The sequence below is a fragment of the Drosophila rhopaloa genome, unplaced genomic scaffold, assembly GCF_018152115.1.
Source record: "Drosophila rhopaloa isolate 14029-0021.01 unplaced genomic scaffold, ASM1815211v1 contig_163, whole genome shotgun sequence".
NCBI classification, from domain to species: Eukaryota; Metazoa; Arthropoda; class Insecta; order Diptera; family Drosophilidae; genus Drosophila; species Drosophila rhopaloa.
Window position 1 is genome coordinate 4,801,735 of NW_025335043.1, and position 27,470 is coordinate 4,829,204.

Below are 27,470 nucleotides of genomic sequence, written 5' to 3' on the forward strand. Positions count from 1 at the left end.
TCAGTCCAAAAATTGGCAGTTTCGCTCAAAGCGTGCCCACGTTCACATCGTCGCCATTTGCGGAGCTCACACGGATATTCCGGCGATCAATTAGAGCCCGGAGCTTAGCCAGATCCCCTGCAACGCGTATAAATATTGTTATATAAGATTAGCAACTTGTGAAATCCCCAGTGCCAGTGCGTAAATCAAAAGTGAGTTGAGCCAAGAATTACCTCCATAGCATCATCTCAAATTAGCGGCGATGGGTAAAAAAAAGGATGGTTATCGTGCATTATGTAAAAGGCCCGAGAAAAGCTCGTGGCGGAGAAAAACTTTCGCTTTCACCAAGTACAGCTCTTTGCAGCTGTTGCGCATGCGCAGAGACACTTGCAGATTGCTACTGTTTACCTGGAACAACCAGGCCAGACTTTGATTACACAGGAAATTATTTAAATTTTCTATTAAAAAATGAAAAAAAAAATATATATAAAAAAAGAACATTTTTAATCTTAATGAAGTGGAGTTTCTCAAAATATTTGAGTTCAGCTAAGGAGGTTTTCTTAAGAAATACCTGAAATTCATTTGATTATGTTTCTTTAATTATTATTCCTTTATTTTATTAGAAAAGGATACATTTATACATATTTAATGCCAAATTTTAAGTTTTTTAAATAAGTTTCCGTTTCTAAAATTTTAATTCTAATATAAATTGGAATATATCTGATACAGGATCTGTCTCCTTTCGAACTATTTACCTTTGGTAAAAAGATTTAAGCTTTCAATTTATCCGATAAACATTTTCAAACCCTTTTTAAATTACAAATAAATACTATTGATTTCATATTCATTCTTCACACAAAAATTAAAAATATATTTAAAATTGTAATTTTACTATTTACATTTTTTTCAAAACTCTATACATTTTTCTCTGTGCATTAAGATAGATACTTGCACTAAAAAGTAGGTGTGCGTGGGTGTAACCAAACAAAAATCGTAATTTTTTTAGAGCCTTTTAATTACGCTTTATTGACCCACTGCAAGTGTTTCGGGCCAGTCAATTATTTTACGGCCGATAGTTTTGAGCGCCGAGAGTTTTGTAATTCTGTTTGCTGGCTTTATTGCCGAGCCACAAGAGGCCTGCAAGGTCTTCTCGGCTCGGCCGAAGTTGGCCAACACCGTAAAAGCCAAGTGGTTGGAAAACGTACTCGTACAATGCAATTTGTGCGGTTCGCATATAAATATTCATGGCAAGTGGCTATTGTGCAATTGCCAGGGACGCAGCCATCGACGTGACGATTTCCTTTGACCAATAGCCACGACCTCGACTGTAATTCTGGGTGCCATTAATATATTTAGTAAATCCCCTTCGGTGGTAACCAGTTGATCAGTTGGCCAGTTGGCCAGTTGCACTTAATGGAGTTTTAAGGCCCTGCCTTGACCAACGACTAGCCAAAATAGCCTTGAGCAAGCGAACGTGGTAGGACTGGCTAATGAATTCCGCTGATTACAGCGCCATTAGATTCTGACACATGAATATAAAGCGCTACTCATCCGGGGAACATTAGCGAACTTTGCCGTAATTGTGGCAAAATGCAATCTGCATGATAATCCGGAAAGGCAGATGCAAATCGCCAAGTCGTAAATTCGCCAGCTTGTCTATTCGTATTCGTTCGAAATTCGAAACTGAGCCAAAGCAAACCAATATTGCCAATGTGCACGGTCATGGGGTGGGATTGGGCAAGTGCACAGAGAGAAATAATGGGATACCGACAGCAAAAACCTTCGCCTTGACTTTGCCATAACTAATCTTTTGAAATATTGAAAGACAGTGAAATAAAATCTTGTTGAATGAAAATAGTTTACAATTACGTTTGGTTTACTGCAGACTATAATAAATTACAATAATTTATTAAGTGGGATATTAAATTACTTTATTTATTAAATTACAACATTTTGCAGATTTTTTAAAATCAAAATAAATTGAAGTTTAACAAGTAATAAATTGATTACATGAGTTTGATAACATTATTATCGAATCCAAATATATGAGAACTTAGGAACAATATAAGTTTTAAAGATTAAGATAAAATTAGATATAAAGTAATAGATTTTCCTCTATCATATCAATTATCAAATTAAATGCATATCAGAAATGTGGGATCATATTTTTTGTGTGAGAAATGTTTATATTTTTAACAATGTAATCACCCGATGTAAATCTGAACCTTATTTTTTCTGCGTGTAATGGGAGTGGATTGGGTCGATCGGTGGGATGGGAAAACCTGTTTTGAGCATTTCTCGGGCTTGCACTCTTTACTCTTACCAAAAGTCGGCGATATTGCTGCGGGATCCGTAAGACGTACTTTTCGGTTTGGCAGCTTTTATGCTGTGATATGATGTAACCAACGGGCTAATTGGCGGAGCGGAAAAGCAAAACGTGAAAGAAACGATAACGAAATTACAAATCGCATGTTTCAGTGGACAGTCAGCCATCTTCAGCACGGCATAAAAAATGATCGAATTACCAAAGCCCAACTTTCGAGCCATATATTATAGCATACTTAAATTGGACGTATTCAAAGCAGGGCAATTTTTTTATTTTTTTTTATTTTTACATAGCGATGGATCGATTGCGTTGGAAACTGTGTGAAGGCCATGAAAGTGAACCAACTGGTCATAAACAGTTTGTTGACCAAAAATAGTTGGACCAACGCCGTCGCCTTGTTTGCAAAGCCATCCGATCCGCAATTACAGGGCGGCCACTCCGCTGCTCGCATCTTTCTCTCGACCTTCGTCTGGGTTTTTACGACTAGAAATTTAAATGGGCTCTGAAATGACAAAACCCACCAAACATTCGATTCGTATGCAAAGCAGTCAGCCGGTCGGATTTTGGGTCACGGTCAATGGACCTGTGTAAGACCACAAAAAAAAGGGCGAAAAAAAAACTGCGGAAATGGCAGCATCTCTGCGGGATTAGCTAACTGAATTTAAACTAGTGTGGGCAGCATCTTCGACATTTGAGCCTCAAAAAAACGGTGGCCCACGCAAGCCATTGCACTCTAGTCGTCGATCCAAGCCAGTCCACCACAATCCAGTTCCCAGTTTTTTTTGTGTATTCCGGTCCCCTGACATTGTGCAGTCAAAAGTCAAGTGGGATTAATTGGTATGCATAGACGTATATGTATCTTGGATCTCTCGGGTTGTTGAGGTGGTCCAGTAAACTGCGGTGACCCTTGAGAGTTCGATGAATTTTAACATTTCGGATTGCACAATCGCCACTGACCAAGGGCAACCGGCCAATTAGAGTCGGTGGTGTCAGCCGTGAAGAAATCTGGCAGCGGCCACTGCCATTTCGGACCAATATTTCGCTTACAACCGGGCCAAAAATGCGGTTCGATGTGGTTAATTGATATTGTATCAACTCGGAATGCGCTTGGGTGGGAGATATATTTAAACTGCTTTTTATATTGCCAATATGAGTGCAAGCGATCCCAATTTAAGATAGTTGAGACTTTATTTAACTTTCATTTAGATTTATCTGTTCAAGTTTAAATCGATAATTAAAATCATCTGGGAAATAAGTTTATTACGATTTAGTCTTTAGTAATGCCGATGAATAGTTTTGTAAGCAAACAAATATTTAAGAAGCTACTATTATTTGTTTATTTATGAAAAAATATGTATTTATCAGTTGTGGAAAAAAATAACGTTTAGATGTCATTTGCTTATATTTGGAAATTAGATTAATAAAAAAACTTGACATTGTGACTATTTATTGAAATCATACGAAATATTGGCTGTTAAGACTTTTGATAGAAAGATTTAATAACTTTTGTAAAATATGGCTCATTTGTCAATTAGTTTTTCATTTGTTATTAGTTTTGTGATTTTTTCTGATTTTTATTAAAAGCTTTAGAAGATTACATCTCACAAATTTAACACATAAAAGAGTGCCCGTCATTCAAATTAATAATAAATAAATCGTTTGAAATTTCTGGAATAACAATAATAAAATTACAGATCCATGCAACATTAAGATCATTTTTTCAGTGTAATTAAAAGGGAAATTCAGTGTTTCGATCGTAAACATTTTAGGGAAATCGAGTTAAAATTTGGCAACTGTGCCTTACTAAAAGTGAAAGTGTTAATTGGACCGATAATAATTTAAGGTTTTCATTACTAATAAAAATCCGAGTTTGCATGATTGCTGTCTTGATTTCGACTAGGAAAGTTTTGTAATAGAATAGATAATTAAGATGTATTTTACTGTGCTCGAAACCGATGTGCTGTAAATTGAGTAATAGAATTGGGTAATTAAGACGTATTTTCCGTATATTTCAGTGCTCGAAACCGAGGTGCTGCAACAACCAAAGCTGAACGGACCGGCGGCAAGTACCGGTGGCGACTATGATTATCCATACGTTTGCGGATTGAGTTCGGCGATGAAGCAGGTGGCCAAGGAGGAGCTGCACGAGGACGAGAACATCCGGCGGCAGGCTCTGGCCCAGTTCCGCGAGTGGATCGACAAGCATCCGCACATCCGCAAGTGCCGCACGGATGCAGTTTTCCTGCTGCGCTTCCTGCGCACCAAGAAATTCTCAGTGCCGGCCGCCTGCGAAATGCTCGAGCGCTACTTAACCATCCGCCAGCTGTTCCCGCAGTGGTTCAAGCAGCTGGACATCAACGACCCGGCCATCAACGAGATCTTCGAGAACGGATACCTGGTGCCGCTGCCCCAAAGGGACTCCACCGGGCGCCAGGTCATCTTTTCCACGGCCGCCAAATTCGATCCCTATAAGGTAATAATCAACAGGTTATACAAAATGTTATAATTTCTGTTTCAAATGGAAATACCAAGTTTCTATACATAACGTAATTTTTTCTTACTTAATATGAAAATATATACTTTCTGGGTAATTTTTTCCCATTGGGAATTTACTATTTATATTGTCACAGTATAAAAGAAATTAATGATGTTTTTTGATCATCAATAGTGACCAAATGATCTATTAGCGTCTTATTAAATGATCAATAAGTAATAATAATGGTAATTAATTAGAACCCCCTCTAGTCGCTTAAAGCAATTTTACACCGAAATATGATCAGATAAATTTAAAAGTAAATAAGTAAAGCCAATTTGGCCATAATTATTTCTCTGTCGCATTGTTAAAAAGTCCCATGGATGCTCTCATAGTTTATTTGACTTTATAATCTTGGCATTAATCGAACATGTTTGTATTCAGTTTACTTCGGTGCAAATGGCTCGGGTGCACAGTCTGATCTGCGAGGCTCTATTGGACGATGAGGATTCCCAAGTGGCTGGATACGTGTACATCAACGATGAGAGTGGCATGAACATGGGCTTCGTCAGTCTGTGGTCCCTGACCGACCTGCGCAGCATTGTCAAGTGCATCCAGAACTCGACGCCCATGCGGCACAAGGAGACGCACTTCGTCAACATTCCGCACTACGCTAATCGGATCATCGAGCTGGGCGTGTCCATGCTGAGCGATAAGCTCAAGAAGCGAATCATTGTGAGTTAATACCTAAACAGAAAAAAATTATGAATTATTGGATATACCTTAATATAATATTGGATATATATATCGGATAAACAATAGATCATCAATTTTAAAATATAAAATTATATTAAACCACAATAGCTCATAAAATACATTTAAAATTTTAGCTTGCTTTTAGAAAATACGAATAATTGTACAGTACAAAATTCAAATTTTTTTAATAAATTTAATAGAGTTTTATTTATTAATGATAATATAGGGAAATATTTTATAAAATTCTAAATTTTCTTTCGTGTGATATTAGTATTTTTAATGCCTACTTCCAGGCTTATACGTTTTATTAATTATATTGTGATGATTAGTTCAGTAAATATGTTTGTAATTTAAATATTCTTTGTTTTAAAATGTTATTTTTAAATGAATGAATACTAATTTTTTATTTTCGTTTACAGGTCCACAAAAATGTTGACATCTTGAAGACAAAGATTGATCCTGCTATCCTGCCGAAGGAGTATGGTGGCACTGTGCCCATTGCTGACATGATCGCCGAGTTCAAACAGAAGCTGCTCAAGCGCCGGGCGGCGATCCTTGCTCTGGATGATATGCAGATCGAGATCACTAAGGATGCGGCCAACTTCGCCGGAAATGATATTGGAGATATCGATGCCGGAGTCGTGGGCAGCTTTAGGAAACTGGAGGTGGACTAGACTTTTCCGTCCAGCAATCTCCCATCTCCGTAGATTAAGATAGGATAGGTCAGGATACCATTGAGACAGTCGACAATACGCGCGGGCATGCACACTTCGTACCTATTTAAAAGCATCACCACTATATTGTATAACTAAGGTCTCGCCGGGGACTTCCCCGCCAATCCTCAGAACCCCAATAATGGATGGGGACTGTGATTGAGTTTCCCAGTTGTATATTCCATCCATGCGTTACGTTATGTTAAATGAATGTCTATTTAAATATATGTATATACTTATTCTTGTGAATTTGAATTATTTCAAAGTTTTTTAATTCAAAAACATGGTACATAGTCTAATGGTATTAACAGCGGGTTGGCTCAATATTGAAAAAATATAGATTTTTATTATAAACATATATTAAAATTTGAAAGAAGTACTTAATTTTAGAATAGCCTTATACCAATTTGGAAAAGTTATTCTTAATGAAACAAAAATTATGTTTTACTTTCTTCATATCAACCTTAAAAAACATTTAAGGTTAAACTGTTTTATAAAATTAGCTTGTGGTGATTTCATGCTGTTTTAAACCCCTTGATCATTAAGCTATAACTGTCTCTTTTTGGGCCCTGTTTTTGTTAAAAGACACACTTAAGTATTACACATCGAAAACGTTATGACGCATTGTTAGCAGCGACAGGAAACCACTTTGTTATCACCTCACCCATCTTCACAGTGAATGATTTCTTGACAAAACGGAGGAAGTAAATACCCCGTTTAAAACCAGTTATAATGCTTACGAAATTTCTTAATGAATTTTAACAAAATTAATCAAAGGAAAGTGACAATTTGTTTTGAAGAATTTTTTTCTTTTACTGTACAAACTCAAGTGACATATGCGTGAAAACATCCAAAAGTGGGTAGATTTGTGTGTGGGTGGCAATGTTGAGAAGACGAACGTTTCCCGTGCTACAAAGAAGACCCATTTGCGGTGGGGTAAGCTTTTGGGGGGAAACAGAGACAGAATCGTGCCACTGATCTACGTATTCCCATGGGGCATGTATTGTATATGGCTGCTGTTTTTTTTTTTAGCGCGATAACGGTGACACAAACGGCGTCGAGAGAATCTCAGTGCATTCTACAACCGCAAGAAGAGAACAAAAGTTCTTCGGCCTTAAGTGTGAGCGTTTGTTTGTGTCGACACTCGTAATAACAGTTGGGGCGAAAATAATAGTATTAACGAATAGACAATGATTTTTCCATTCTTAAAAGTTTAAGCTTGTAGTAAATTTTCTTTATTAAAAAAAAATTATTTTATTCTTGTTTATAAATTAAAGAAAAATGTTAACTTAACACAAATAATTATTAAATAACATTCCAAAAATATATTCAGATAAGTTTTATAATAGCAAAAAGTTGAGAAGCATAAAAGATTTCTGAAATCACGTAACCGACTAGTTGAACAGCCCCGCATTTCTAAACTGGGATAAACTGATAAACCGAATATTTGAAAACATACTTTGAAGGCAATACGTACAGTTAGTAAAACCAAAACAACTTTTTTTTCATTTCCTAGTCATACTATTTATTCTTTGATAACAATTTATTTGATTTAGTTATATTATTTTAGCCGCTGCTGTGGGTGTGAGCGCGCGAATGTGTGTCGGCATTATGATTGTACGCTTATTATTATGGCCGCATACGAAGTAATTTCCAAGTTAACTTTTCAGTTGATCGCTGGAACAGCTGGAGAACGCGAGCGTCTAGATCGGCAGTCCGATTCTCGTTCTTATTCTCGATTTAAGTCGTTAATTGCCTAAGTGCTAAGTGCTAAATGCTCCGCTTTGTGAACTGACCTCAAACACTTGTTGACATCTCAACATCGCGAGTTGGGTAATTCAGTGAAATTCTCCGGTTCAGCTGGTCTAGTTCATCTTTTTGGACTATTTGCTGTTTCCTCTTGTTTTGTGAAGTGCATCTAAAGCCAGTGATCTTAAGATACTTACCGACTTTTCCATATACATTTATAAGATTACCGCTCTCGCGTATCTAATTCCAACGTGGAGCTTTCCAGCGCCAATGTTTCCAGTGAACAGCTGATTGGAGAGCTTTGGGGTTTCTGTCTCTTTTGAGAGCACTGCACTTTGCAGAGAGATAGAGAGATAGAGAGTGAGAGAAAGAGAAAGAGGGGAATGTAGAGCAAGTTTTATCAGTTTGAAGTACGATTCACAGATAAGAAAAAGTCGGCGGAGGGTGTTAAGTCATTTACACAATTTATCGCTTCTTCGCTTTGCGCAATCGAATGGAAAAACGGATTGCATTGCATTATTCCGGAGTGTAGTAGAAACCGGTGAGCACGACAATCATGAACAAACTACGGGCTCTATTGCCCGGTCAACATTCGTCCTCCAATGGAGCTTCCCGGCATTCTGTGACTCTGGAACCGGAGATCGGATTCCAGATCACCATCGACACCCCCAAAAACGGGGATCAGAACAAGGGTTCTACGGCTGTGCCGGAGCTCAATGTCCACCTCATCGCCGCCCGTCATCTGCCCTCTCTGTTCGGCTTCAAGATCGTCCAGGGCTATTTGATAAAGGTAAATTAGTGCTAATTAGTCATGATATGAGGCATAGTTGCAAAAATAGCGTAAGATAAAACCACTCTAATTGACTGAAAATATATATTTGTTTGTTTTTTGAGCAACCTGATGAGTTCAATACAGTCTATGAGTTCGTAGAATTTTCATTTATTTTTAAATATACTAGGAAATATTTTTATTATCATTTATATTAGATTAGTTAAAAAACACTTACAGCAGAACATTTAGTGACGAATCTGTAGTTTACTTCCAAGCAAATCATTTCTATTTCATTAGAGTGATAAGAAACCATATAAAAAGTTTATTATTTTAATGAAATCATTAATTAAATTTATTATGAACACTCTTGACACTTGAAAGGGAAAAACCGCTTAAAGAATTTAAAGCTTATAATAAGGTACTATGAATAATATAATTCATTCATGCATAAGTAATGATTATGCACACTTTTACTTTTACATTTTTTTTCGCTTTTAAATAAATTAAACAAAATTTGTTTGTTTTCAATATCCATTAATTGGTTTCCATTCCTGTTTAATGTATTAATAGTTCTCCAAGAAGTAAGGAGTGCAAATTTAACAATTTAAAATCTTGTTAGAAAGGCAAATATTGTGTATAAATGTTTATTAAAAACCAAATTTCCAGATGTTGGCAAATAAATAATCAATCAAATTAAAATCAAATTTTTATAGCAAATAGTTTCACAATTTTGTTTTATTTTTGTTCTTTATTGAACACATTATGTTTAAGCGCCTTGCCAAGGCGTCTTTCCAAAGACCCTGAAAACATACTGAATTTTATTTATTAGTTTTATCTATTTCTGATTTTTCTCCTCCTCCATTACAGGTAAAGCTATTTCCCGGAACGAAACGCTTGGACAGCAGTATTCAGACAAACACGTGGCCAAAGTTCAATGAAAATTTCAAGTTTCCCTTGGTGCCAGATATCAAGTAAGTGTGATATATGAAGCGTTGACAGAGTTGCGTTATTATTATTCCTAAATGGTAATTGAATAGATCCTCCATGAAGCATGTTACGCGACGCAACACAAATGGTCAGACAAATAGCTCCGATCCGGAGCCAGAACAGCTCTTCTCCGGACAATTCGTCGTTTTCACCGTGTACGCACTATTGGAACTTCCGGCCGCAGTAAGTTGGTTGCACAAACCTCACAAACGTGAATTAAATTCCTTTCTTACCAGAACTTCAATCGCTTTAACAAGACATACCGCTCGCTAAAAGACAGAAGCACCAGCTTTGTCCAACGTTTTGTGGATCCAACTGCAAATACTCCAAATGACCCAAAGACTGAAAATGGAGGCAAGTCAAATGACAAAGGAAAGAAAAAGTCTGAGAGCGCAAGGGATGCGATGCCAGCGTTGACAATAAGCGAATCCCGCAGGAATATTGGTAATTATTTAGATTAAATAAAGTAAAATGGGGGACAAGAGAAATTTGTTGTGATTTTAAACGATTTTTAAAGTGCTCTAAAAGTGAACAATGCTTTGCATAAGTATATGGAAAAGCAAATAAACATTTTACTGCATACTTTTTGACACTATTCCATCTTAACTTATTATATTATATTAGTAAATTTGTTAAACGTATAGAATGCTGTCGTTAGAAATTTATAGGTTCATAGCTTAACATTAATAGGAGAAAAGGGGCTTGTAATTTTAATGGAAGACTTATACTGTGAAGTAACAAACCCTCACGTTTTTAGATTTAATTAGCCATATTTCTATCTCATATAATATATTAATTTCTATAGTTTACTAGAATGGAATCGAATTTTATATATTTGGAAGTCGTACAGTATATAACCCAATAAAACCGAAAGTCTTTAAATCTGATACAATTGGAACATCAAAATGTATATTTTTTTAAGGTATCTGTATCTGCTCTTCTTAGGATCCGTCACCTGTTACCTGGAATCCAAGCTCTTTGAACGCAACAGTCGAACGGGTTGTTATTCGACGGAAGAGCTGTGGCTGCCTATAAAAGATATCACCACAACGGTGGCCAAGTCGTCACCCAGCAACAACAACGTGAGTAGGAAAAACATATGTACCTGACCCAGAGTATTGCTAAACAAGTTCACCCGAACTTGGTGTTACAAAACAATGCGACATGGGCACTCCGAGTGTTTTCAAATGTAATGGAGATGTGTGCGCTTTAATTGTACAAAGTGAAAGCTTCCCGCTTGGGCGGGAAAAACACAAAAACAACATAGGCACCACAAATTTAAATGAAAGCAAATTTTTTAATTGCCGGCAAAAACAAAAAATTAATGTGCAAGTCGAGTCAATATTATTCCGGAAAAAATTAATTGAAAGCCAACCCTCATGCATTTTCCCTTTACCTAATGTCAATCTAAAAGGGGTTGCGATATCTGTAGAATTTTATATGTTTGAACTAATTTTCAGTATAGGTCAATTTATCAATTATCTTATCATGCCAATGCGATTTCAATTTGTTGACATACCCTATGAAAGTATAGCTTTTTAAGCCAAAATGGGAAGCATATCAAACCCCCTACCGTCAGCATAAAGTAAACAACATTTGGTTTACGAAATCCAATTATTGATAAAAGGTAACTGGTTGTAAAAACTGTAGATATTAGATAAAGTGGTGGTGCAGTTCATCATAGTATACTTAGGTATAAACACACTAATGCAATTATATTTAAAAGTTTATTAATTTCTACTAAATTTATATCTCTATTGATGTATTTTAGTTAGTTAACTCTGCCAAGGGCGTGGTTGAGGTGGCCCTCGAAGTACGCGACATTCTCGAATCCGAGTCACCTGCGGATTCACCAATGCTTCCACCAACGCCCTCGAACACGCCCACTTCGCCAAATCCACCTCCCATCCATTCGACTAACAATTGGCAAAAGATGACGGCAGAAGTTAAGCGGAAGATGGGCATCAGCAATGCCGGAAACTCCGACTCCGGTAGATACCAGCTCCGGGTGACCACAACGCGGATGCGGTGCTCCAACAAGGTCAAGGACGAACTGGAGGCCACGGCGAGTTCCGGAGTCTATGTGAAGACCACGGCCTTCGAGCACGGCATCTACATAGATGCATGGAAGTCCCCCATCTTCTTTCCCTCACTCTCCACCAAATGGGACGATGGATCCGGCGAGGGAACGATTGACATCCCGCTCCAGAGACTCGATCAGCTGGAGGCCATTGTCCTGCGGATCACGTTGGCCACCAAGAAGATGGGCAAGAAACTGGTCCTCGGCACGGTCATTATCGGCGGAGATCAGGCGGGTGATACGGGCTCCGAGCAGATGCGTCTTATCAGGGAATCTCCGCCTGGTCAACGGGTGGCCGCCTGGCACTGCTACCATTAAATCGAACTCAACTTTATTTTCTAACACTGTAAATAGTAAAAAAAATCTTTAGTTAATTCATATCAAAATTCCTTTGTGCATCTGCTCATATGTATTTGCTTTTCGATCGTTAAAAATATTAAATTTAATTGCGAATTGTAAAATGCTTCTTTGGGAAAGTTTGGCTCATTTAAACGTCTGTGGGGTGTAACACTTGGTTTACTGCCCGCTCTGTAATGGGAGTAGCCCTACAGAGAAAAAAACTGGTGTTTCACAGAATTTTCAGCATTAGTTTAGCTTAGGATTGATAGTAGAGGGTTAAAATAGGGTCTGTGTAGTTTGAACTTAAAGAAGAACTTAATTATGAAGTTGAAATTCAAGTACAAAATGGTATATTATTTATTAAATGAGCCTTCAATTTTGAAAAAATCATTTTTAGTAATGGAAAAACAGGTTTTTTTGAATAAAATGAAGTAGAATCAGTAAAGTTAGTTTTCAGTCTGTTTTTTTCAGTCTGGTTTGTTTTTTTTCATTATCATAAAGAATTTTATTTATGATTCAGATTTAGTTTTTAGCAAAACTTTTTCTATAATTTTTTGGATTGTGCTACTTGGCTTTTGCTATACTTTTTTGAAGTGTTCCTAATGTTTCTTAGGATAATTTTCCCCAGGTGTATTAGCAGCTTCGCTTCATTCGCAGTTCGCAGAAATGCTGGCAACATTTGTGCGTCTGCCTGGGATTTTCGCACCGATCCGTACGTTTTTCACCCGGTTCCAGTCCACTGTGCATCAGCCAACATGTGTGTGGAAAAAGTCAACGGCAAACGCGACGTTTTTCAGCTCGCCGCGGAGCGTTGGCGTTTCGCTCAGTTTTAGTTTCAGTCTCAGGTCTCAGTTCTCGAGAAGACGTCGGTTGGATCGGATCTGAACGGATCTTTACGGATCGAAACGGAACGGATAGGAAGCGGATCGGTTGTTTACGTTGCCATCGCGCATTGGAGTTTGCGAGGCGACATCCGACGTGGTTTATGCTTCTGTGCGTCTGGTTCTCCAATGTAAAAATAAAATTGCTCCAATATGTGTGCGCGAAACGGCTTCTGAAACATTTCTAAAAAAAATAACCCCGAGAGATACGAAAGATACGAAGTACGAACCAGGTAATCGGTGTTTCTAAACGGTTGACAGTTCAATATTAAAGTCATAAAAGCAAACGAATGGGCCTGTTATCCGTGTTTGTATGCAAAGTGCGTCGGTTTCTGTCGATTGGTTCTCCCCAAATGCTCCCAAGTCGCTAATCGAAGTGCAGCTGAAGGAGACATGGTGCCAAGTGATAAATGGAATAAAAAATGTTTCATTCATGAAAACAATCCGCGTTCACATAGGCACCCATGAACGCAGATGTATTTGGATCTGCACGCATGCTATTTTACAGATGCATTCAAAATAATAGCAATATGGGGCATTTTATAGCTGTGACTTAACGTTGTTTTGAAAGACAAAATTTCAAATGAATCTCTCAAGTGAATACTATAAATTTTATCAAAACTATACATTAGTATTCAGGAAAAATTCCATTTCCTAATAATTTATTATATTTTGTTCGAAATGAATCTTTTTGGGACATTTTAGTTTTGAAGAAGATATTTTGTGGTTGAAATATTTGGTTGTCTTGGAAATAAATAATTTGAATGGTACATATATTTTGATATGAATTTTTCATTGGAATTGAAAAACTTCTGAAAATATGTGCTTGTAATTCTTTTATTTTTTTTAACATGATGAACTAATGATAGTATTTATACAATGGGAATGTTTAATTGTTATGGGTTACAATTACAATCACCATTATGTTAGATCACATTTCCTTAACTATTATGCCTAAAAGTAAAACATATGTTATATTCAAGAAATTAGAAATCTTTTACCTTATTAAGGATGACTTCACCAAAGCTTAGATTAAAATTCGTTTATACTAAATTATTAATATCTTGCAAAGATTATTATTATTTTGACCCCATCTGTTGGTGCATATGTGTTTGAAATGCATTTAATTCATCTGTGGAAAATTGGGTGCCCTGGTGGTGCGGTGGGGAAGTGGATCATCCATGGGTGCGTGGATGTGATGTGGATGTGGATGCGGTGCCCGGATGATCGGATGCTGAATCTCTAGGGATGCTGGGATGTGGGATATGGGGTATGGGGAATGGGGTGTTGGAGGAGTCATTTCGTCGGCGTCTTTGCGATGCCATCGATGTCGATGAATTGTGCATTGGTGCCGCTGTGTGCGTGGATGCGAAGCATGATTTATTTCCAACACTTCCGCTAATACTCATGTGGCTGATGTGTCGCACAACGACGAATTTAATGCGTAGCCGATTACAAAAGGCTAGCTAATAAATTAAGCCAGCCCGAATCCGTACACAATACCAAAATGCCCAATACTGCCCACGAACTGCCCACTTAGTCAAGTAGATAAATAGGAAAAACAAAAGCCAAATGACACCGAACCCGAAGGCAGCGATTTGGTTTTTTAGTAGCTGGTCACGTCATTAAAATTGCATTTGGTTAAACGGGCCCGCGGACATGCAACACACACAACGACAGTTGATTGGCCATACCAGACATTCTGGCTAGCCGGCCAACAGCCAACAGGCCAAAACAAAAAATAAATCACGCAAATGCACAGAAAAAAACAACTCCATATTAGCATTTTTCGATGATGAATTCATACATATTAAAAGGATAACAAAACCATTTGTATCTGAATCACAATTTACATGACCTCTTGCTTATCTAAGTAAATATTATGCATAATGCGCTAAACTTGTTAAAAGGTTATAGAGATAACTTAGCGCTTTAGTGTTTATCAGAACAAATATAAATATAAAACCAAGGAACTGTATACCTTTACAATCTTGTTAGTTGTGCACATAAGTTCAATGAAATCACTTCGACCTTTTTTTGTGCGAGCTAATTATTATATTTGCAAGATAAATATGATTTAAAACATTTACTAGACATGATAAACAAATAAATTAAATCAAATTATATTTTTTCATGTTCTTTTCATAATATTTTATATTGAGTCATTATACACATATATTTCAGATATACAAATTTAGTTTTGAAAGTATCTCAACTTGTTTCAATCATATATGAGTCACTAGAAAAAACCACAGATATTATGAACATTTTTTCTCTGTGCCGGGAACTTTAGTGTCGATAAGCGGCTGGCCAAATCCAAATTTGTACATTTTCATTCATAAAAAATTGCGGTGGTCTACGCAGCGGCAATTTAGGCCCAAATAAAAAGTGGGAAAAATAGATAGACCACATACAGAGCGGGAGTGGGCGATCCGCCTAATTTTTGCGGAACTGGTAAACACATATTTGAGTACCCTTACTCACGCCATGGAATTTAATGAACTCTGGTCACTGGATACTCTGCCATCTGGGAAATATTATGATATTTATGAGACTCGCAATTATGACGCTGATTCGACCCCGTCATAGTTGATTTTTAATCGCACTTTGTCAAGGTAAGGCGGTACGGGGGCGTGGGCGGTGGGCGGTGGGGCGGGGCAACTACTGCGGTTTGTTTACACGGAATGGAACGGAACGGTTCGGATCGGAATGGGGAGGCGGTAGCGGAGCGGTACGGATCCGGAGGTTGTTGCTGCTCTGTTTGCTATGCGGACGCATCGCATTCTAAATTAAGAAACAGCGTCGCCCGAAGTACACACAAATGTACATAAATATTTTGTTTGAACGCTGGGGTGGACATTTCAGTAGTTTTCAAAACCGATCATTTAGCTATATCAGCAAAAATAACAGAGGGGATAAGTCCCGAAAAATTTTGACAATATGATTTGGGGTTTGTTATGATTTGTTTCGGGTTTATTTTACTCTTTTAATACAACCAGAACGTGCAAAAATTGAGGAAATTTGAAACCTCCTTTTTAACCAATTGAAAAGAAAACATAAAGGATGCGTTATATAAATATAGATAAAGTACCGCAAAAATGAAAAAAAATTTTGCAAGATGTACAACATTTTTATTTAGTTATTTTTTTTATAAATTTATATATTATATATTTTTTTTAAAATTATTTATAAATTATTCCAACTAAATTTAATTACAAAAAAAAGGTTTAAATAACCTTTAAAATAATACCACCTTAATCTCACTTTAACTTTTATTACATTTGGCTAAGTGTAACAAATAGTAATTTCTATATATATTTATAGAAGTAATGTACATCTCAAACCACAAGGGTTATCATATCATTAGGGAAATCAGTTCATCCCAAACATAGTTTTGGGAAATATTGTATAAATCATTAATGTTTAACAGTGGGTGATGTCACATAGATATTGGTGGGGAAATGCCTCAATGTATAAATCATGTGTCGTCAGGTGTGTTAAAATAGTTTCTAGTGTTTTGTTTGTTGTGGAATTTCATTTCCATCAAACCGGCGAAAACATTCTTCACGCATCGCGAGTTACTCAATATTGGATGCTTATAAAATTGAATATATCCGCATGTTTGTTTAGTGGGCGCTGTATTCTCATTGTAAATAAATCACAACGAGTGATTGGTTCACCCCGGGAATTGGGTTTTGTATTTGTGGGTTTTGCTTTATTGTTGCACCAGGTTTATGGGAATTTAGCGCGGAATATAAATGGCCAATTGGCGAAAACCTGGTCAGGATGGCAGTATCGAATTTGGTCATTTGGAATAACCAGAATTGGCGAATGTGGGAGAGAGGATCGAATCGAGCGATGAATTCAGCCTGTTCCAGCGCATCTGACCTTATATGATCGTTGGTTAATATGGGGGCAGTTGGGGGATACTTGGGTGCCCGGGTATCTGCGTATCTGGATGTGCTGGCCAAGATTCAGTGTTGACGTAAGTACGAAGTACGCGTACTTGTGTTCTGGGACTACTTAACATTCCTCAGTGCAGTTTGTTAAAAAAGAATATAAGACCAGACCTTTTATACAAAACCCACTTATGCAGAAGCATAGCATCAAAAACACTCGGCATTCCGACAAAAAAAAAAAACCACATAGTTTATCTTTATGTTTTTAATTTTCGTTCTGCCAGCACTTCTCTGTTTGTAATTACATGTACGGATATGTAGCTAATTAATTTCACTTTTTTTCAGTTTTATTTTTTATTTTTTGCCCACGCTTTTGATCGCTTTGGGCTAAGGTCTCAGACAAGTTCAAATATTTGCTTTGTAGTTGGCAAAAGGCGGCCGCAGAGATTGGTAGTCGGGAGAACGGGCACCGAGTCAGTCACCAGATTCACCAGATCCACCAGATCCACCAGATCCACTAGATTCACCATCGGCATTGGCATCGTTTTGATTGTGCAGTGCGTGGGGGCACTCTATATGTTTTTGGATGATTTTACTTTGATGCAAATGAGCCGCTTAGTCAGGGTAAATTAGGCACTTAAAAGCATAATACAAGTACAGGTTCAAGTACGTCTGCTTGTGGGTGCATTATATAATTTAATTGGACTATCCCAGAGTGAAGAGGCATTTTTATGTTGGCTGAGTTGGGCAATCCTCTCGGTTCAGCATAATTGCTGTGCCGGGACACTTTTGAACTGTGCCATTTCGGAATAGTTATCTTATAGATATCTTAGCCCTTTCCTAACTATCAGGTATTTTTATAAATCTGAATTTTGACCCTTGTAAATATATTTAAATCTATGGGCATTTTTTATGCCTTTAGAAGTTTGAAGCAATAAATGTGTCTGATTCAAAGAAAAATTTTTAATTTCTTTCCTTTTCTATAATTACAAAATATAAAAAATCTTATCAATTTTATTAGTTACTTATTCTTAATAATTTCATAAATAAGAGTTTAGATAAGAGGTCCAAAAACCAAATAAAAGCTTCAATGAACTTCGGATTATAAAGAGTTCATACTTATATTTAAAGGTTGTGAGGGTACATTTTCTGTATTTAAAACAAAAGACTCCAAGGCTAAATTCCATAGGCTTCTGGAATACCCAAATACGTTTGTCAATCCAATCATTCCACTTACCCCACATTTTATTTCTATTTACAGTGCATTTGTCAGGGTCTTTGGATACACGGATTCGTTACGGTGGTATTACCGATCGGTTTTCGAACGACATCGAGACCATAAGCAATTGAGCATGAAAGTGGTGTGCTGGATTTTCGAATTCCTGACGGTGGTACAACTGCTGGTCGAAACTCAGGTGAGTGTATGGATCATGGATCGATCGATTTAGCCCACCCACTTGTCGAAACCGCATTACGTCAACCCGAAGCAATTCGATTCGATTGGGAACTGCTCGCGAACTGCGAGCTGCGAACTATTTACGAATGCAAGGTCAATTACCGCGACCAAATTAGTCGCAGTCTCGTTTTTCCATTGTTGAATTAAGGGGGTTCTCCATAGGTAAACACGAAATCGCCTCCGGAACGATATAGTTCTCCTTGAGCTTGAGGTGCAGAGCGGTTCGTATTTCCGCATGATTTGATGGGAATGTTTGGGTTTTCCATTTTCAAAATTTCCGTTTTGCCATGACCTACGTCTGGTTTCAAGTGAGGCACTTAATACCAGCCGATTTATTAGCACCTCATTATGCAAAGCTTGTGTGGCAAATACGCTCTAAATCATTGACTGTGTTCTTTTATTTATTTCGACTAATTTAAGTTGTAAAAACGGTCATTTAAATCATTCAGAGACACAATTAATTTAGTAATAGGTTAAAAAACAAATCTCTGATTATCCAGAACATCTGGTTCTGATAATGGCTTCCTGTTTTGGCAAAAACATTTTTTACAAAAACCAGATAAAAAAGTGAAAGAACTAAGTAGCAGCATAAATGAACTATTTTGTTGTTGGGTTACCAAATACGAGTACCGGTTATGGCAATATTAAGAAACTCAAAAAAATGCCGCCAAGAAGAAGATTTGAGAGGGAGTCATTGAACTAATAAAACTTTTTGGAACTGTCGTAAATTTTGAATCTCTTTCTAAGGTCAGAATGGCTTTAAAACAAACACCAGCCAAACCGGGTACTAAAATCAGTTCAGTAAATTTCCTTTAAGTATCAAGACTTTATTGTAAGGTTAGGTATTAGAAACATACCTTTAAGGAAAAATTTGAGAACGATATAATACGTATACCATACAAATTAAACTAGAGTGACTCCAAATTCATGTAAATAAAAACCCCCCATTTCTTGAAATATAAAATAATCAATTTTTCTTTATCTGGCTAGCAATGTTTATTTGTATAATTTGAGTAATTATTACTTAATATAAGAGTTAATGTGAGAGAACTACTAAATACTTATCAGTCAATATTAGAAGAAGTACGACTCTAAATGGTTCATGATCGCGTTCTAGGAAAATGTACGTAAATGCACTACATTTTATCTTTCTCAGACTTATTTACATGATTGACTCAGCCCTGAGCGCCAGTACTCCACTTACTGTGACCAGAACATGTCCAGTTTTATGGGCTAATGCAGCTGTAGGGCGTTGGTGAAGAGGTTATGGCAATCGGACGGTCCTCTACAGACGTCGAAGCCTATTTTAGACTGGGACGGATGCAGGGCTAGGGATCCGCCGGATCGGTCGGCGAAAAGCGTGAGTTATTTATAGTGCGGCGTCGCGTCGCCTGGCATCGCATTTGGAACTGGAGCCGGGACCGAACTGCATAATGGTGTACCAATGGTACTTTCCTCGGGGATCACAATGAGAACGCAGACACCAAACTGTCGAGAGCAATGACACTTCAAATAAAAAGCGGCGACATGTCTGATTTATAGTGGATGATGGGAAAAGAGGAAAGGAAGGGAGGAACGCGAATGTGGGCTCCTTGAGGGCACAGATCGCGTTTCACACTCGACCCCGTAAAATGGGAAACCCAAAACCCAATCTCTTACGTGTGCTTCCATTCTTGCAGAGTGGTCATGTGCAGGAGGCGAAGAGGGAGATAAGGGACGCGATGGGTCACCATCGGCATCATCACCATCACCATCAGTATCACGGATCGCATTGGGTGGACGGAAGGAGGGTGCACCGCCTCCGAGTGCCGCACCAGGAACGATGGAGTGGGCGGCGGAGGTCGCTCAACCACCACCAGCCCTTCAGCCGGTGGTCACAGTGGTCACCATGCGACGAGGAGTGCGTCAAGCGGCGGGAGCGGTTCTGCAAGGTGAAGCGCAAGTGTGGCCACACCAAGCACGTGGAGCAGAGCAAGTGCCGCCAGTGAGTATCACAAATAATTAAAAATACATTATTAATAGATAATACAAAAAATAGAGTCAAAAAGAAGTTCATTTTTAGAATTCGTTTAGCTATGCTCTTTATTGCCAATAACACCAGTTCGTTCAATAAAGAGTACAAGTTGCGGAAGTTTGATTTATGAAAGCTTAACTGTATTAACCTTTATTTAACCTTTATACATATTTATATAAATTTTCTTTCTTTTGTATACCTAAACAAATAATTCCGAAAAAAAACCATTACAAAAGAGGAGGTTAAGGATTGAATGACTTTAAAAACATGTTAAACTAAAAAGTAATTAGCTATAACTTATTTTGTTGAAATATGTTCTCAATTAAAACGTTCATTTATTGACTTATTTTTAAATACATTTAGCAAAAAATATGGCAGAAAAGTACATGTGCATTTATGAACATGGCTATTTTTAGCATTGGTTCACACAAATATTAAGAATATTTTTTAGACCATATTTTTTTGTTGGCTGTTTATTCTTAACGAGCTCTAATTTAGGCAGCGTCTCCCATTACATTGGCTGGCATATACTCGGAAAATCATTATTTTAAATTCGGTTCATACACTAGATCTCTTAAATAAAGAACTTAAGTGTATGATTTTTTTCTACAGTTGCCATCCTGCGCCTCCTATAAAGTGGCATCAGCCGATCATTTTGGACGACAGCCACATCCGCGAGAGAAACCATCCACAGCCGCAACCACAACCACAACCGCAGCCACCGCCTCCACCACCACCACCCCAATCGATAATCATAAATGCAGCGGCTGCGGCGTCTAGTGGACCCACCGTGGATTATCGATATACTGAATACAAGCCACCAGCAATATCGGCACCAGCTTATCCACCAACGCATCCCCCAATTTATGCACCTACTTATCCTTCTAATCATCCCTCAATATATGCACCTGCTTATCCTCCAACTCATCCTCCAACTCATCCTCCCACTCATCCCCCAACTCATCCTCCCACCCATCCTCCTACTCATCCTCCCACACATCCACCAACTGCTCCTCCAACTCCACCTCCGAAATCCGTGGAGTTGATTGATCATGAGCCGAGAGATCCCGGGCAGGATATATACAGCGAGGAGGAAGTGGAGGATGAAGCTCAAGAAGATGCCATAAGCTCCGATGAGCAGGGTGACTTTTATGTGCTCAAACATCATCGCCACAAAAGACGGCACAACCAGAGAAAGTCATCCCATAAAAAACGTCCAAAGGAAGACTATGATGACGATGACTTTGTGGACTTTAGCGAAAGAAGGCCACTGAGACCCAGAAATTTGGGAGAGGACTCTAGTGTGGAGGGGGATGTTTTTCAATACGAGGACTTCGATCTGGAGCCAGATACTATCTACACGGATTCGGAGGAATCCGACACCGAATTCCGAAATATCAGCTGGGTGCAGCCACCCAAGGATGGGTTGGTTCTTAGGCGGAGACGGGTCTATTCCAAATGGAGTCGATGGACCAAATGTTCTCCAAAGTGTACAACAAGGAGATACAAGTAAGTTGTAGGGAAAATTTAAATTTTAAATACTTTAATGGTTTGTCGTAAGATAAGACCGTAGATATTTATTTATATTATTGAATTTACGAATGATTTTTAATTATTCAATAAAAATTCTAGGGAATTGCCATTGATGATATTTCAGAGATTTTGTGTGATTGTGAATACTTATTTTTTCCCAAAATACAAAGAAAGCTATATAGATCAAAGAAATTGCTGCGATCTTAAAAAATTCTACAGAATTGCTTTTACAACGTTCGATTTTAAAACTATTAAAACGCATCTTGTTTTTTATACGATTAAGTCAATAATTATATCTTCTTAACCTTCAGAAAATGCCGGATCAACGATCAATGTGGCCGTGAGGTTCTCCGCGAGATCGCCTACTGCTACACGGAGGGCAGTTTCTGCCAGCAGTGGCTGCAGACGCAGTTCCAGAAGACACCCGCCTTCGAGACGAGACCGGGATCCGGATCCCCGGCGAATGCCTTGCGAAGGATGCAGTCCGAGCAGCCGGAAGTGTCTAGCAATGACCTGAACTACATTATGACGGGAAAGGGCTACCGAGGACCAGAGTACACCCCACTAAAACTGAGCTGCGGCATAGTTCGGAGTGCAACTGGACGAAGGAGCATGTCCAACATGCTGAAGATCATCGGAGGACGTGCGGCGAGGAAGGGCGAATGGCCTTGGCAGGTGGCCATCCTGAATCGCTTCAAAGAAGCTTTTTGTGGAGGCACCCTCATTGCTCCTAGATGGGTGCTAACAGCCGCACATTGTGTGAGGAAGGTGCTCTATGTTCGCATAGGTAAAAAAAAGGATACCCTACCAAAGAAATTAGAGAGTAATATGTTTCAAATTCCTTTCAGGTGAACACAACCTTAACTATGAGGACGGTACAGAGGTGCAGCTGAGGGTAATGAAGAGCTTTACACATCCCAATTTTGATAAACGTACGGTGGATAGCGATGTGGCATTGCTTAGGTAAGTACTATTAGTAAAAAAAATAAAAAAACAATATATTTAACATTAAACCAACTGAGAAGGTGCTCTTTTTATCCATATTCGATCCCCAAAAATATTTAAGCTCTGAATAATATAGACTATTTCCCGCAGGTTACCAAAAGCTGTCAATGCCACCACTTGGATTGGATACTCCTGTCTCCCGCAGCCTTTCCAGGCGCTTCCTAAGAACGTGGACTGCACGATAATTGGATGGGGAAAGCGGCGCAACCGGGATGCCACTGGAACCAGTGTGCTCCACAAGGCCACCGTGCCCATCATACCGATGCACAATTGCCGCCGGGTTTACTACGACTATACCATCACTAAGGTACTAGATAATGGATACTAATATGATTAATCTATAACTGATTTACATCTTCCAGAACATGTTTTGTGCCGGACATCAGAAGGGTCACATTGACACTTGTGCCGGAGATTCGGGAGGTCCTCTTCTATGCCGCGATACCACCAAACCCAATCATCCCTGGACCATCTTCGGCATCACCTCGTTTGGCGATGGATGCGCCCAGCGAAATAAGTTTGGCATCTACGCCAAGGTGCCCAATTACGTGGACTGGGTGTGGTCGGTTGTTAACTGCAATGGCAACTGCAAGATGCAGTAGCATCTCGGTGGGTACTTAGTAGTCGCGGATTTAAGTCCGTCAAGTTGCAGAGGCTGTGAAAAACTAATTTACACTTTAAGTGTCCGATCCGGGAGAGAAATCTTCGCTTGATCACCATGTCACAATTCATCATGTGCTCATTTTGCGATCCTAAAGCTAAATAACTAGAAGTTAAAATGCAGCAAAGTCGATTGTAAATGTAGACAACCAAATATTTATGTAATTAAATCTTTAAAAAAAGTCTTACTAATTGAAATTCTTAATTTCGCTGGGGTTGAATTTTCGTTTAACCCTCTTCTAATGTACATAACTAAAATCTTTACGTTATATGTTAAAAAGTTAATCATGATTCTCCTATAAGTTAAATATAATTAAATTTGTCTTAAGGGCAGACATGAATCTGAGATGGCAAGTAAAATAATATTCTAACTCTAATCTAACATACATTTTTATTAACCTGATGTCAGTGAAAAGTTTAAAGCCATAAGAACTGTAAATAATAAAAGTCACCATCTGTAATTTAAACGAAAAATACTCAGATCGATGCAACAAATTAAACACTATTAAATAGGCTTTAATGATTATAGTAACGAACTAGGCCCAAAATAAATAGAAAAATGGAATAAAGATCTTAGCAAAGGACTCTTTCCTTTTTGTCGTACCAAAGATTCACAGATATGTACATTACTTATTAGTTTATTATATTGGTGTTAAATGCTGCACAGTTTTGCTTCCACAATAAAACTATTTAACGTGATCCCTATACACTTTTTTTACTACTACGAGTACACAATGGATTATAAAAACAAACGATCACAATAGAGAGGTGAGTGCGTGGGCACACATGCAAATAATGTATCTGTATAAAAAACATTTCGTATAAAGAGCTACAAGAGTGGTTTGGACATATAAGCCCTAACAGATAGATGGGCATCCCAGATGCCTACCCTTCGGTTAGAAGATAGTGCAGGGCTACGGATGCCAAAAGAACCAGCAGGGCCACCGCAATTCCCACCATGTATAGGCTGCGCGAGAGTTCGGGCTTTGGCATCGAGCTGGGCATGATCCTGGAATCGTCTGTGCGATCGTTGCATGTATTCCCATTTATGAAGTTCGAGTCATCCGGCAGTCCTTCGGCCTCAACGGAAATGGTCTCTGGATCCAGTTCCACATCCAGAATCTGTTTGGCCTGGGCCACCACGACAGTGGGAGCTTCGCCACGGAATAAATACTCGGAGAACTGCACCACTGCTCCGGTCGATGTGCTGCTTCCTTCCGACGGCAGTCTGAAGAACACCCGCCTGGGTGGCTCACTGATGTATAAAGCCTCATTGGTCACATATGGATCCGTGAGACCATCGCAGTAGACTTGAATACGTGTGATTAGGGAACGCAGAACATCATCCCGCAGGAAACGCTTCACATCCGCAATACTGTTTCGAGGACTGCAGAACACCTTTGTGGCAATGATGCCGCTCATGCGCAATGCTCCATTAAATTCGCGCACCTTGATGTCCGTGGGTCTGCTCAGCTGGCATTTCACTGGGAGGACAATGCTCGCTCGAATGGGGTCCCCACCACCGATGGCTCCATCCGAGGCGAGCTGGGGCAGGGAGTCCGTCGTGTTGCTGGCGGCCGAAGTTGTCGTACCAGCCGTCGATGTGGGCTTCAGCTTGTCTACTTTGGACCTTTTCTTCTTGATATACGCCTGCAGATCGATTGTATCCTCTACTACCTCGTTTTGCAAGAATACTTCACTGGCCAGCAGGTTCTTGCGCACCGAGACGATAATGTTTTGGAACTGATCTTCGATGTTGACGCGTCGAGATGAATCCAATATGGGCAGCACGTCGTCAAGATCGTAGCTGCACTCCAGTTGAATCCACTCAAAGGGCTTGTCCACAAACCTGAACTCCATGTTGGAGAAAGTGCCACCGCTGTTAAAAGAAATACACGGCTTTATTTTATGTTTAAATAAGACAGCTTAAGAACAATCAAACTACCATATAACATTAACAATCCTAAAGGTTTACTAACACATAAAATGCATTCCAAGAAATAAGAAACGTAAGGGTAGGGAAAGCAAAGGAAGTGATTATTTGACATCAAACAGATAAAGTTATGAAAGTAGTTCTCAACATGTTAGTTACCATATGATGCATTTTATGTTTGCCGTAAAATACGTTTTTTTGCAATGTCTAGTTTTTAATTGTAAGCGATTCGTTTGGTGAAAGAAAGAATACACAGTGAGACCCGAATCTGCGATAAGGGGTTACGAATTCAATACTCACTTTCCATAGCTGTAGTTTTTGCAAAGCACTTTCTTGTCGGCCAGCGAATACGAGAGGAATACGAAATCAGTCTGTGCAATATCGGTGGTGTAGACACCAAAGGAGCTACTGCTTTTCAAGAGTAAGCTAGTTAGGGGAGATAAAAATCGTTAAAGATTGATTTGGGTTAAGTATTTTAAAGACTTACTCGTAGATATCTGAGAACAGCTTTTTGGCATTCTTAAATTCTGCGCTCTGCTCATTGACCACATCGGATCTCACTGAAGATACAAAAATTCCTGTAAATAAAAAAAATATTTTTAAAATTCGATTAGAATTATGGAGATAATGATTGCGTGCTTTTAAGGGTTCTCTCAAAAAGTTACCATAACAATTAAATTTTGATTCCTACTGTAACTTTTAGGAACCTAAATCATCCGATTTTCGGTGGAAAGATTTCGTACGGATTAAATCATATATTATGACTGTATATGCACATGTAAAATCAATGTTTCTGACTTGAAGTATCCACATCCACTTGCACATCGAAATACGTTATAATTTGTCTTTTAAAATAACTAAATTGTGTAGTTGGGTATAAGGAGTCTTTTTACACCATTATTGGTAACTCTTAGTCTTATTGTATATGTTGGCTGAGCTTGGAAATGGTTTCTACTCCCTGTTCCTATTTCATTTCCTAAGCAATCTATATTAATTAGCCTTCAATTTACGATTTCATATCCATGACGCCACTTGGGTGAGCAAGCGACGTATACTATACATATATGGGTTCTGCAACACCCGTTGCTATCTGTTAACTACATCTCATAAATAATATTCACTGGCATTTTACGAGTTCTGGGTAGGGCAGATAAAACTCCTGGGGGCATCACGCAAACCCACCGATGACGTCAAAGGATCCGGGACACATTTTACTGGCGCTCAACCACTGGGAGGCCAACGCCTGTGAGTTGATGTCCGAGATTGTGAGTCGTACGTCCGCGAGGTCCTCCAGATCGCCATCCTCCTCGTTGTTCCTGGCCAGGTGGACCACCACGCTCTTGGTCAAGTCAGCTTGCTATCGAACCCAAATCGAATGGGATCGCAGGGGGACATAGAGATATAGTTGAGCGGGGAACCAAACAAATCGACGTGGCGGATGTGACACTTACATGGCCCACAATTATCCCGTACGAGAACTGGTTTTCCTGTGCGCATTTCTCCAGGTACAGCTCGTCGGATTTGCTCAACAGCACTGTGCGCATCTTAAAGTAGGGTGTTTTCTTTAAATTTAATGTTAACTAAATTCGGTCTAAAATGACCAATTTATCAATGTAGCAATAGTGTGACCGTATCGACAAGCGGCTATATTTAGGGTCAAATAAGCGATGGATTGGTGGAGTAAATATTCCTATCGATATTTAACGGTGTCTTTTTCTACGAAGCACTCATCTCTAAGAAAACCGTTAAATTAAAGAATTTATTTGGAATTTTGAATGTTGGTTTTTCATTTCAATATTGCAAAGTAATATTATAAACGTGTTCTGAATTTTATATTTTAAATAATCCGTTACATTTCTAGGCAAACGTATGTTAATGAATAAAAGCAAAAACTTGAAAAATATTTGGGCTTAGG

At 38.6% G+C, this 27,470-nt stretch overlaps 4 protein-coding genes across 6 annotated transcripts; 3 read left to right on the top strand and 1 right to left on the bottom strand.

The window, feature by feature from the left end:
• The first annotated feature begins 30 nt into the window (after window positions 1–30).
• On the top strand, window positions 31–6,502 carry LOC108043783 (clavesin-1). Its single transcript, XM_017122589.2, has 4 exons — window positions 31–191; window positions 4,321–4,778; window positions 5,223–5,513; window positions 5,954–6,502. Coding segments are annotated over exons 1-4 (1,005 nt in total). The 5' UTR covers window positions 31–190; the 3' UTR covers window positions 6,209–6,502.
• A 1,357-nt stretch (window positions 6,503–7,859) lies between these two features.
• Window positions 7,860–12,258, top strand: LOC108043792. 2 transcript variants are annotated; one of them, XM_017122600.2, is made up of 6 exons: window positions 7,860–8,786; window positions 9,636–9,739; window positions 9,806–9,938; window positions 10,013–10,199; window positions 10,701–10,837; window positions 11,527–12,258. In XM_017122600.2, exons 1-6 carry the CDS (start codon window positions 8,553–8,555, stop codon window positions 12,151–12,153), a joined length of 1,422 nt encoding a protein of 473 aa, XP_016978089.1. In that variant the 5' UTR covers window positions 7,860–8,552; the 3' UTR covers window positions 12,154–12,258. The 2 variants fall into 2 exon arrangements, with proteins under 2 accessions (XP_016978089.1, XP_016978088.1); XM_017122599.2 differs by having other exon boundaries at window positions 7,863–8,786; window positions 9,992–10,199; window positions 11,527–12,255.
• A 782-nt stretch (window positions 12,259–13,040) lies between these two features.
• On the top strand, window positions 13,041–24,327 carry LOC108043785. Of its 2 annotated transcripts, none has more exons than XM_017122591.2 (8): window positions 13,041–13,288; window positions 18,216–18,369; window positions 20,090–20,394; window positions 21,037–21,933; window positions 22,269–22,744; window positions 22,806–22,920; window positions 23,053–23,269; window positions 23,325–24,327. In XM_017122591.2, the coding sequence occupies exons 2-8, from the start codon at window positions 18,307–18,309 to the stop codon at window positions 23,562–23,564; spliced, it is 2,313 nt and encodes a 770-aa protein (XP_016978080.1). In that variant the 5' UTR covers window positions 13,041–13,288; window positions 18,216–18,306; the 3' UTR covers window positions 23,565–24,327. The 2 variants fall into 2 exon arrangements, with proteins under 2 accessions (XP_016978080.1, XP_016978081.1); XM_017122592.2 differs by having other exon boundaries at window positions 13,041–13,277.
• LOC108043787 (protein odr-4 homolog) lies at window positions 24,245–27,193 on the bottom strand. The gene is made up of 5 exons (XM_017122593.1): window positions 27,007–27,193; window positions 26,738–26,912; window positions 26,043–26,133; window positions 25,856–25,981; window positions 24,245–25,501 (listed from the first exon to the last, which is right to left on the bottom strand). The coding sequence occupies exons 1-5, from the start codon at window positions 27,097–27,099 to the stop codon at window positions 24,508–24,510; spliced, it is 1,479 nt and encodes a 492-aa protein (XP_016978082.1). The 5' UTR covers window positions 27,100–27,193; the 3' UTR covers window positions 24,245–24,507.
• Between the last annotated feature and the right edge of the window lie 277 nt (window positions 27,194–27,470).

What these genes read in the sequence shown, in the direction of transcription:
- LOC108043783 (XM_017122589.2), top strand. An exon ending in CCAAATTCGATCCCTATAAG is followed by an intron (nt 4,779 to 5,222) that starts GTAATAATCAAC and finishes GTTTGTATTCAG; the next exon opens with TTTACTTCGGTGCAAATGGC. An exon ending in AGCTCAAGAAGCGAATCATT is followed by an intron (nt 5,514 to 5,953) that starts GTGAGTTAATAC and finishes TTTCGTTTACAG; the next exon opens with GTCCACAAAAATGTTGACAT.
- LOC108043792 (XM_017122599.2), top strand. Translation starts at nt 8,553, where the DNA reads ATGAACAAACTACGGGCTCTATTGCCCGGTCAACATTCGTCCTCCAAT. An exon ending in CGAATCCCGCAGGAATATTG is followed by an intron (nt 10,200 to 10,700) that starts GTAATTATTTAG and finishes TGCTCTTCTTAG; the next exon opens with GATCCGTCACCTGTTACCTG. An exon ending in CGTCACCCAGCAACAACAAC is followed by an intron (nt 10,838 to 11,526) that starts GTGAGTAGGAAA and finishes GATGTATTTTAG; the next exon opens with TTAGTTAACTCTGCCAAGGG.
- LOC108043785 (XM_017122591.2), top strand. Translation starts at nt 18,307, where the DNA reads ATGAAAGTGGTGTGCTGGATTTTCGAATTCCTGACGGTGGTACAACTG. An exon ending in GGTGCTCTATGTTCGCATAG is followed by an intron (nt 22,745 to 22,805) that starts GTAAAAAAAAGG and finishes AATTCCTTTCAG; the next exon opens with GTGAACACAACCTTAACTAT. An exon ending in ACGACTATACCATCACTAAG is followed by an intron (nt 23,270 to 23,324) that starts GTACTAGATAAT and finishes TACATCTTCCAG; the next exon opens with AACATGTTTTGTGCCGGACA.
- LOC108043787 (XM_017122593.1), bottom strand. Translation starts at nt 27,099, where the DNA reads ATGCGCACAGTGCTGTTGAGCAAATCCGACGAGCTGTACCTGGAGAAA. An exon ending in CGGATCCTTTGACGTCATCG is followed by an intron (nt 26,134 to 26,737) that starts GTGGGTTTGCGT and finishes TTTTATTTACAG; the next exon opens with GAATTTTTGTATCTTCAGTG. An exon ending in CTGTTCTCAGATATCTACGA is followed by an intron (nt 25,982 to 26,042) that starts GTAAGTCTTTAA and finishes TCCCCTAACTAG; the next exon opens with CTTACTCTTGAAAAGCAGTA.